The 10,034-nt window shown below is 39.3% G+C and overlaps 1 protein-coding gene across 6 annotated transcripts in view; it reads left to right on the top strand.

The window, feature by feature from the left end:
- The window catches only part of Gabpb1 (GA binding protein transcription factor subunit beta 1), a 49,073-nt gene that overhangs the window by 17,604 nt on the left and 21,435 nt on the right, over positions 1–10,034 (top strand). For all 6 annotated transcript variants that reach the window (XM_031371784.1, XM_031371781.1, XM_031371780.1 and 3 more), the window contains exons 2-6: positions 780–887; positions 5,796–5,963; positions 7,077–7,271; positions 8,811–8,922; positions 9,252–9,365. In XM_031371784.1, coding sequence (XP_031227644.1) covers positions 780–887; positions 5,796–5,963; positions 7,077–7,271; positions 8,811–8,922; positions 9,252–9,365 — 697 coding nt within the window. The remainder of the gene's footprint in view (positions 1–779; positions 888–5,795; positions 5,964–7,076; positions 7,272–8,810; positions 8,923–9,251; positions 9,366–10,034) is intronic.

Here is a 10,034-nt window from a genome sequence, read left to right as displayed (position 1 = left end):
ATTTGAACTCAGGACCTTCGGAAGAGCAGTCAGTGCTCTTAACCACTGAGCCATCTCTCCAGCCCACTTTAGAGAATTTTTAAATTCAAGATTGATTAATTCTCTTTATAGATTCTTAGAGAGACACATGAACTATTCATAAGACCATTCAATTCCATTTTAGAACTTGCACGGTGTGTGAATTATGTTTGTTTCTGGAAGACTTTATGTGTGTACTGTATGCACTGGAGCAGGAGACATTTGTTTTAGAGTTTGAGCAGACTTACTATTTCAGAACAGGTTATGGTAGAGCAGCTTATATCAGTAACAGGACAGTGTCTTATCCTTTAATAATGCTCCAATAAAAACATTTTCCTTTTTTTTTTTCCCAGACAGGGTTTCTCTGTGTAGCCTTGGCTGTCCTGGAACTCACTCTGTAGACCAGGCTGGCCTTAATTAAGCTCAGAAATCTACCTGCCTCTGCCTCCCAAGTGCTGGGATTAAAGGCGTGCGCTACCATTGCCAGTTTTCTTTCTTAGACTCACGGTACCTGCCTCCTTACCTCGTCTGTCTTTGCTGGCCATATGTGAAGATTTTAAACCAACTTTACTCAGGCAAAAATTTAGTAAGAAGAGAAATGAATGCATCGTAGGAATCTAAATATAAATTGCTTTGTGCGATCAATAGTGTTAGATTAACAGTACCACATTTGAAGGGATAAGAATGGACTCATAAATGAGGGGAAGTCATGTCACCATATGTAATGGAAATTCTGATGTCAGTTTATGTGTTTCATTTAGATGTCCCTGGTAGATTTGGGGAAGAAGCTTTTAGAAGCGGCACGAGCCGGTCAAGATGACGAAGTTCGAATTTTGATGGCAAATGGAGCTCCTTTTACTACAGACTGGGTAAAGAGTCATCTTAATGTCGTAGAGTTGCTTTTATTTCTACCTTTTCTTCTGGTCCTCTCTTCCTTCCAGATAAAAGTTAATCCAGTATTTATGTTGAGCCATTTCTTCAGCCTCTAATTAAACTGTCTTATAAATTAGTGGCTCATATTATTTTCTTTCTTTTTTTTTTTTTTTTTTTTTTTTTTTTCCTTTGGTTTTTTGGTTTTGTTTTAAGACAGCGTTTTCTCTGTATACTCTGTATAGCCCTGGCTGTCCTGGAACTTACTCTGTAGAGCAGGGTGGCCTTGAACTCAGAAATCCTCCTGTCTCTGCCTCCCAAGTACTGGAATTAAAGGCATGCGCCACCACTGCCTGGCTCCTATTTTCTTTTCTTTTTTTTTTTTTTTTTTTTTTTTTTTTTTTTTTTTTTTTTTGGTTTTTTGAGACAGGGTTTCTCTGTGTAGTCCTGGCTGTCCTGGAACTCACTCTATAGAGCAGGCTGGCCTCAAACTCAGAAATCCACCTGCCTCTGCCTCCCAAGTGCTAGGATTAAAGGTGTGTGCCACCACTGCCCCGTTCCTATTTTCTTAATGATAGACATTATCCACTCTATCAATAAAATTTGTTTGTTTTAAAGACTCTGGACTATACTAGTTTGGTGTGATTATAATATATAGCTGCCAGGGAGAGAATCGATCATTCATAAAGTAACAAAGATGGAGTTTTCAGCTGCTCCTGAAAAAAAGGAAAATTTGCATTTTGGTTGCTACTTGTAAGATTGTAAGAGGTGCTACCATGGAGGCAGAGGCTTGGAGATCTGTGGAGTAACTTCAAAATAGAATACAAAGAAAGAAAAGAGAGGGAGAGAAGAAAAGAAATGTGACCAAACCAACTAGGAAGAAAAGAAAGGGAGCAATCTTTTGCAATATAGAAGGCAGTGTGGACGAGGCAGAAGACATACCCGTTCATTTCTAGGGGTACAGCAAAAGGGCTGGGCTTAGGAATTTACATTAACTCTACTCATAGCAACAGAAAAGTCTGCTCCCTCCCACACCTATACAGGGTTTCTCTGTATAGCCTTGGCTGGCCTAGAACTCTAGACCAAACTGGAGCCCCATCTGCCTCTGCCTCCCAAGCGCTGAAACTAGAGGTGTGTACCACTAAAAATTTCTGATTTTTAACTTTTTGTCTTTTAAACTTTTCATGTAAATTTTTTTTAAGTTTTATACAAGCATCAACTCCTGCATGCATGCATGGTAAATTTTATTCCTCTATGAACTTTCTTTGTATTACTTTAAAGTGAACTAGCATTTTATCTATAAATATTACAGCATTTGTCTGTATCAGATAAGATGTTTTTACTAATGAATTTCAAGGAGATCTTGAGCCATGGCAGAGTGCTGAACTAAGCAAGGAAGGGCAGAGGCATGCCTTTGATCCAACAGTGGAGGCAGGGGCGGTGGGGCTCAGTGAGTTCAAGGCCAGCCTGCTTTACAGAGCCAGTTCCAGGACAGCCAGAGCTACACAAACACCTATCTTGAAAAACTAACCAAACACACACACCAAAACCAAACAAATACCAGTGAACCCAGAACACTGAATGTAAATGTAGAATTTATTTTCTAGAAAGTTTGCTGCTTTTAGATTTCTTTGTTAGCTTCTCCAGCTCACTAGCATGGGGTGTGAAGACAAAGACCTGGGAGTGCCTCGGGCTAACGTTGTGAGAGTATCTCAGAGTACTAGAATCTCTCCTCACCTCCTCTTCTCCCTGCTCTTGTGTGAGACCCTGCAAAGAAATGACTTGATGTGAATGAGGGAGAAAGGGAAAGGTTTATTTAAGAGAATTTGTAATCACAAGCACGTCTTATACATTTGAAGCCTAAATTCACAAACACCATGTACCCTACAGGCCAAGGACTGAATGTAAAGTTTCTTGGACCAGGATTCTTTCACTCATGTCCCTGGAAGAAGCAAATGCAATTCCCTAGAGAAGCCTACTTTTTAAAATCCCAGCTTCAGTCTACTAATAACCTTTCAACGAAAATGAGCAGTCAAGAGTAATTGACACCCAGACACAAAGCAGCTTGAATATCTTGCTGAAAGAACCTGACAGCAGAAGTTGACCTGCTGAGGATTGTAGATAACACTCAGTAACAAGTTAGAGACAACTGCAGACACCTTAGAGAGCGATGGGAGGAAACACAGGGTGTAAGATAGACACACAATAGGAAATGTAAGCACTATCAGGGGCTATGAGAGACGCCAAGAGCATTGTCCACAGTGACAAAGCTGGAGATAGCCCAGCGCTGATCAGTCTAAGTAGACCCACAGAGCAAGTGTGGGTCAGGGTGAAGTAGTTTGAAATACATACCTAGAATTTCCAGAGTCGGAAATGCCCACATATGCAAGCAGCCCAACCAATTTTTAGCAGAATCAAGTTGTTGGAAATTCATGCTTATGAGAGCTTTCTTTTCAGTGGTTGAGAACACTTGTTGCTCTTGTAGAAGACCTGGGCTTATTGCTCAGCTCCCACATGGCAGCTCACAACTGCTTCAAACTCCTATTTCAGAGGATTCTTCTGGCCTCCACAAGCATTGCACACATACAGTGCACAGACATACATGTAGGAAAACACTCATATACATAAAAATAATTTACTTCTAAAGAATATGCATACTAGATATATTATGATACTGTAACAGTACATGAAGACAGAAGGATCATAAATAAGGATTAGTATCTACAGTATATAAGGAATTCCTGTAGGTCAGTAATAACAGACAGATGACTCAGTGGTACTTCACCAAGATAAAGTTTGAATAGCCAGGAGATGCAAAGCAGTACTCAATTTGATCAGTAAATGAAAAAAATAAAGCCAGAAGCTGTTTGGCACATCTACTAGGTTAGCAAAGTAATGTCTGGAGTGCAGCTTTGGTCAGGAGATCAAAAGAAGGTGAACTGATGTAGCCATTTTGGAGGACAGCTGGATGGGATGGTGCTTAGTAAATTTTAACATGTGTATGCTCTTTGTAGCAGATGAGCTTCTAAGAAAATCTTATTTATGTGCTTGAGTTACTAGAAGACCCTATGTAGCAGAAATATTTATAATAAAGTTGGGAACAACAGTGTTTATCAGTTGATTAGTTGAATTAGTGATGACCTTTCCGGAGTGGATTACTGTAGAGAGTTAGTGTGCTACATTCTTGCCCAGTGCACATGGTAGGACTTCAGTAAACTTCACAACAGGGAGAACAAAGAATACCACTTAAGGATCATAGCTGATACAAATTAACACAGAGAAATGCTTGTCAAACTCTTCTGAGTAGGGACTGGGGAGATGGGAGTGGTGCATGCTTGCTGTGAAAGCACGCCCTTGGATGGATCCCAGAACTCGCCACACACATCCATACTAAAGCCGATTTCTTTTTTTGAATAGCATTTTCCTGAGGGACAAGGGAAGAGCTTGTGATCAGGGAGCAACATGTGGGAGGATTTAAAAATATTAGAAAGGTTTTCCTTTCAGACTGGTATTGACTTTACAGCTATTTGACTATTCTTGAAACCATATGTAAGTATGCATAGTATATGTTCTTTTTCTTTCATTGTGAGCCAAAAAGAAAAAGTCTTAAGACTAACAACAGAAATACAACATAGACCTCAGTACCTTTCTAAGTAAATCTCAGTGGTTGTAAATGGACTGCTAAAGGCTTTCATTAAATACAGAATTTGGAAGGAGAAAAGACCAGTTATATGAAAATACAAGGCATCAAAAAGGATTATTCAATGATCTCCTTTGATCTGTGAGGGTCTCTTAAAACCTCTGTAAAATAAATGACTTTTGCCGGGCGGTGGTGACACACGCCTTTAATCCCAGCACTTGGGAGGCAGAGGCAGGTGGATTTCTGAGTTTGAGGCCAGCCTGGTCTTATTGAGTGAGTTCCAGGACAGCCAAGGCTACACAGAGAAATCCTGTCTCGAAAAAACAAAAAAACAAAAACAAAAACAAAAGACTTTCTGTTGTAATAAAGTAATTATTTTTAAAGTTTGCCTCCTATTATGTCACTTTTGTGTTAGAGGCAAAGTGGTGACCTCTCTGCACTTTGGGTTCTTTTATAGAACCTTACTGTGAGAACATTAACTGAAACCAGTACATTTGAAAACTGAGGTGATGGCTCGGAGGTTAAGACCGCTTGTTGCTCTTGCAGAGGACCCGGGTTCAATTCCTTGTACTACTTGGTGGCTCACAATTGTCTATTACCCTAGTTCTTGGAGCTATGTCCCATTATATTCAGGCAAAGCATTCATATACATAAGTAAAATTAATAAATCTAAAATTAAAAAAAGCCAGAAGTGCTGTTTAACAGTGACAGCCTTGCAAATTTTATGATCTGGTGAAAGATCTCTTTTAACATTGACTGGGGTTATTGACAGTTGTAAGCTGCCATGTGGGTATTGGGAATTAAACCCAGGTCCTCTGGAAGAATACCCATTTTAGTCACTGAGCCATCTCTCCAACTCCATTATCTCTAATTATTAATAAAATTAATTCTAGTTTTTCTGTTAGTAACAAAGAGGTAGGCATGGTATAATCCCAGCACTTAGAAGGCTGCGGCACGATCTCTAGTTTGAGGCCTGAAATCTTGTCTAAAAGTAGAGCAGGGGAGAGAAGAAGAAGAAAATTTGAGTGAAAGGAATCACTGACCTTTCCACACTAATATATGTGTGGGACTTCTTGAGGACTTCTGTGAAGATAAGCCTGAGTTGAGTAATTTCTTGTGATATTTGAATTAGTATACATAGAATGTAATGTGCTTTACTGTTTAAAAATATAGAATAGTTTGAGGTAGAATTATATTAAAAGCAACTAAAAACCTGGACTTTCTTTTTTTGTGTGTGCATATGTATGCTTGTGTTCCTGTATTACAGTTGGGAACTTCTCCACTTCATCTGGCCGCACAGTATGGGCATTACTCTACCACAGAGGTCCTTCTCCGAGCCGGTGTAAGTAGAGATGCCAGGACCAAAGTGGACCGGACCCCACTGCACATGGCAGCTTCTGAGGGCCATGCCAGCATAGTAGAGGTTTTACTTAAGGTATGTCTTTTCTTTTTGGACTGAGGTTTTAAATCTAAACCCCACAAAAACATTTTTAGATGAGAAAGATAAGTTTTATTAAATGCCCACTTTTTGTTTGAGTTTTGATACAGCATTTGTTACAGATGTGTGCAAGTCTGTCAGATCAATATTGCCTTAAGGTTTTCTTTGGAGGGAAAAACCTTCCCACAGGTGTGTTCTCAGTTAAGAGTCAGTCATTGAGAGTCAGCCTTGTGGGTGAAGAACTACAGCTTTGCCTTAATACAGTCAGAATTCTTATGTAGGGAAGATTAGTATTGGATGGTTAGCAAGCAGATTAACAAGTAATTAAATGTGAATTTATCTCCAGTCATCTAAATGTCAAAAGGTCACACAGAAGATGCTGAAGCAGAGTGACATTCATTATTCTTGACCCCTTTTATCCTAGCCTGTAGATGAACTCAGGCAAAAGAAATGCAAGGAAGTCTGATGTAAATCACATGTAATCCTAGATATTTTAAAGCCACATTAAAAAGTACAGACTCGTGTTAATATTTAATCCATTGAATCATTATCATTTCAACATGAGAGTGAATAGGAATCCTTACTGAGCTATTTCATATTCTGTTTTGTATTGAACTCCAGTGCTTATTTACATAAAGCACACCTGTACCCTCACTAGCTACAGTATGCTGAATAGCCACATCCAGCTTGTCGTATATGACAGCACCTTATATGGCTTCCTTCTAATTCCTTAGGTTGTTCTTGTTTTGAAAGCAAAGGGTATATATACTTAATTGTAAGGGATCACTCACCATAAACCATTAAAGAATTCAGGAGAAAAACTCAGTTCTGCCCTTCACCACTTCAGCCCCTTATGCCCCTATCTGAGTACTAAACGCAGAATTATCTTATTTCAAGAACTTAGAAGAAAAGTAGCTAGAAAAATCAGCATGATAGAAAAATGATTACGTGACAGATAACTGATGATTACTGAACATGTATTTAATACCTCTCCTCCCCAAAATTAAAGGTGCTTTTTCTTGCTTAAAAGCATTGTGGCTAGTACTTTCATATCAGGGATTTTTTATATTTCCTATTTTGAAATATTACTGATTTTGAAATATCTTTTAGCATGGTGCTGACGTCAATGCAAAGGATATGTTAAAGATGACAGCTCTGCATTGGGCAACAGAACATAATCATCAAGAGGTGGTGGAGCTTTTAATCAAATATGGTGCTGATGTACACACGCAGAGTAAATTTTGTAAAACTGCATTTGATATTTCAATAGACAATGGAAATGAAGATTTAGCAGAGATATTACAGGTAACTTGGCTTTGAGTTTAAGAAAACGTGAAGGCAGCTTGGAGCCAGATGCTCTGTCTTACAGTCTTTCCCCCTGAGCTCAGTTCTCTTGAATGGCCATGTTCTCTCCACTTCCTCTGCTCATTACTGTCTGTACAGTGGAAGGTTAGAGAAGGCTTTGTTCCTGAGCTCCCTTTCTGGACATTTAATTATTATGTTACACATTTGGATATCATGTTTTATTAAAACAATTGTAAACTACTTTATAAAGAAATTAATATCTCTTGGATGCACGATATAGTTTGTTTTTCATTTTGTTTAAAAAAATAAAATTTAGAGTGTGAGTGTGTGTGTGTGTGTGAGTGTGTGTGTGTGTGTGCATGATGTGTGGGGGTGGGGTGGGGTGGGGTTTGTGGGCCAGAGAGTAACTGTGGATGGAGTCGCTTCTCTCTTCATCTTCACGTGGGTTCTGGGGACTGAACTAAGGTCTTCAAGCATCTGTGGCAATCATTTTTAACTACTGAACCATTCTGAACCCCGTCTTCATTTTAAACCTACTTTGTCTAACATTGATATATTTACATTTTACATTTTAAAAGCATTAGTTGGGATGTAGCCTTGTCTGTCCCCTGAGTAGGAGTCTCCTTTGCCGGGGCTTTGAGTGCAGAGCTGTACTTGAGTTTGTTTTAAGGACTGAGCTGATTTGACACTTGGTTTCCATTCCTGCCAAGATGATCTTTTCCCTTTCATCTCTTTCCAGTGGTGCAGCTTTTGGGTGTTTCCCTGGGTAGCCCCCTCCTCCTCCTGACCCCGCCTTTTCCCTCAGCACCTCTAATATGGCTGAAGCTTTCAGTGGCAAAAACAGTAGATACCAAGGCAAACACATCTGACTAAAAGTGGCAAAACTGCCAAGGTTTTGTGATATAAGTGATAGTCTATTATTCTGGTTTCTTTCTTTCCCTTTTCACCATCTATAAAAATGAAACAACTGTTTGTAGACATAGTTATGGTTGACTTTTCTGGAAACTGGAATTCCTCCTCCCTGTCTTCTTGTCCTGTTCTCAGTAGGGCTCTCTATGATCACGTGGCTTCAGCAAACATTCACAGCTGTACTGTAAGATGTGTTACATGCTGGGAAGTAAGGAGTCGCACCTTGACTCTATCGTTTCTCATATCAGGAATATAAGAGTTGAGGCTTAAAGATTGAGAATAATTAAATGGAAGGCCATGCTTTAATTGTCATGTTATGCATTACTTAGTATGATAGACATAATTTAATTACATCTACAGAACAATAGACTATCTTGCATTGCATACTTTTTCTGTAGGAATCTATGAGATTCTTACTAATTTCTTCTTCAGTAAGGTTTGCTGTCTCCACAGAAGGCCTTAGGAGATGAGTCATATCTATTCAGTGCTTCATTATTAAGTCTTCACATTGTATTGTGTGGCTTTCCTGAGAGACTGTTTCTTCATGTGTGTATTTATATACTACACTGAGAACTTGTCCCAGATGTACTGCCTGTAATTCTGAAAATACTGTGATAATTTGTTCCCTAGATTGCTATGCAGAACCAAATCAACACCAACCCGGAGAGTCCTGACACTGTGACAATACACACTGCCACACCACAGTTCATCATTGGACCCGGAGGGGTGGTGAACCTTACAGGTCTGGTATCTAAGGCGACAGGTATTGAGATGCATGTAGGATAGCTGTTAGGATGTTAAGCTAGTAGGCATTCATCAGTTTAAGGAAGGACTGTTAGAGAATGAGGGTAAGAGTACCATCCTCTCTCTTGGTCTTCTAGTTACTTACAAACCATTTTTCTAAGATAAACGGATCTAAAGAAAGGCAGTCTTACACAGTGCATGACAGTGTTACCTTTCCCAAACTGATGCCGTCCAGTGTCATTTGAAATTTTTAGAGAGATTGGAAGATGAGCGGAATATATGGAGTTAAACACCCTAAAATGTGAATTCTGGTTTTTTCTCTTCTAGATGAAACAGGAGTATCTGCTGTTCAGTTTGGAAACTCCTCTACATCAGTATTAGCTACATTAGCTGCCTTAGCTGAAGCATCTGCCCCATTATCCAATTCTTCAGAAACTCCAGGTTAGAAAACAAGTGAGGTCTATGCACTGACTGTTTCACTTTGTTGAGGTTTCCAATGGGCTTGTTACTTTTGAATCCCGTTTAAGAAATCTCTTCAGAGTTTATTGCAATGTTTTGTTTTATTCAAGAGTCCTACTTACAGTTTGTTTTTACCTTTGCACTTCTTTCAGAATTGGTTGTCTACACTTCTTATTACTTGCTTATATCTTATTAATTAAAGTTGCTATTTCTGATTTTTATTTTTGTATCAGCCACCAGTATGAGGCAATGTCCTGATCCCATCCATATTAAAAATAAATAAGGAAACTGCAGGTCCAAGTGCTTACAGAGGCCAGGAAGATAACAGAGGACTAAGGTGGAATAGAATTGTGCTCACCTAACGTGAAATAGGGTGGGAGCATCCACTGCTCAACATTCCGAGTGTAGTCATGTGTCCCATCTTGCCATATCGTGGGATTACATAGACAAGAGCAATCATAATGAAATTTTTGCAGAGTTGGTAGTGGGGAGATACTAAGTGTGAATGGAGCAGAAGTTCAGGAGGTATGTTCCTGAGGTGCATACCAGTTAAATACAATCTCGGGGCTGAAGAGATGGCTCAGTGGTTAAGAGCACTGACTGTTCTTCCGAAGGTCCTGAGTTCAAATCCCAACAACCACATGGTGGCTC

This window comes from Mastomys coucha, unplaced genomic scaffold (assembly GCF_008632895.1).
Source record: "Mastomys coucha isolate ucsf_1 unplaced genomic scaffold, UCSF_Mcou_1 pScaffold15, whole genome shotgun sequence".
NCBI lineage: Eukaryota > Metazoa > Chordata > Mammalia > Rodentia > Muridae > Mastomys > Mastomys coucha.
This window is presented reverse-complemented; position numbering and strand designations above follow the sequence as displayed.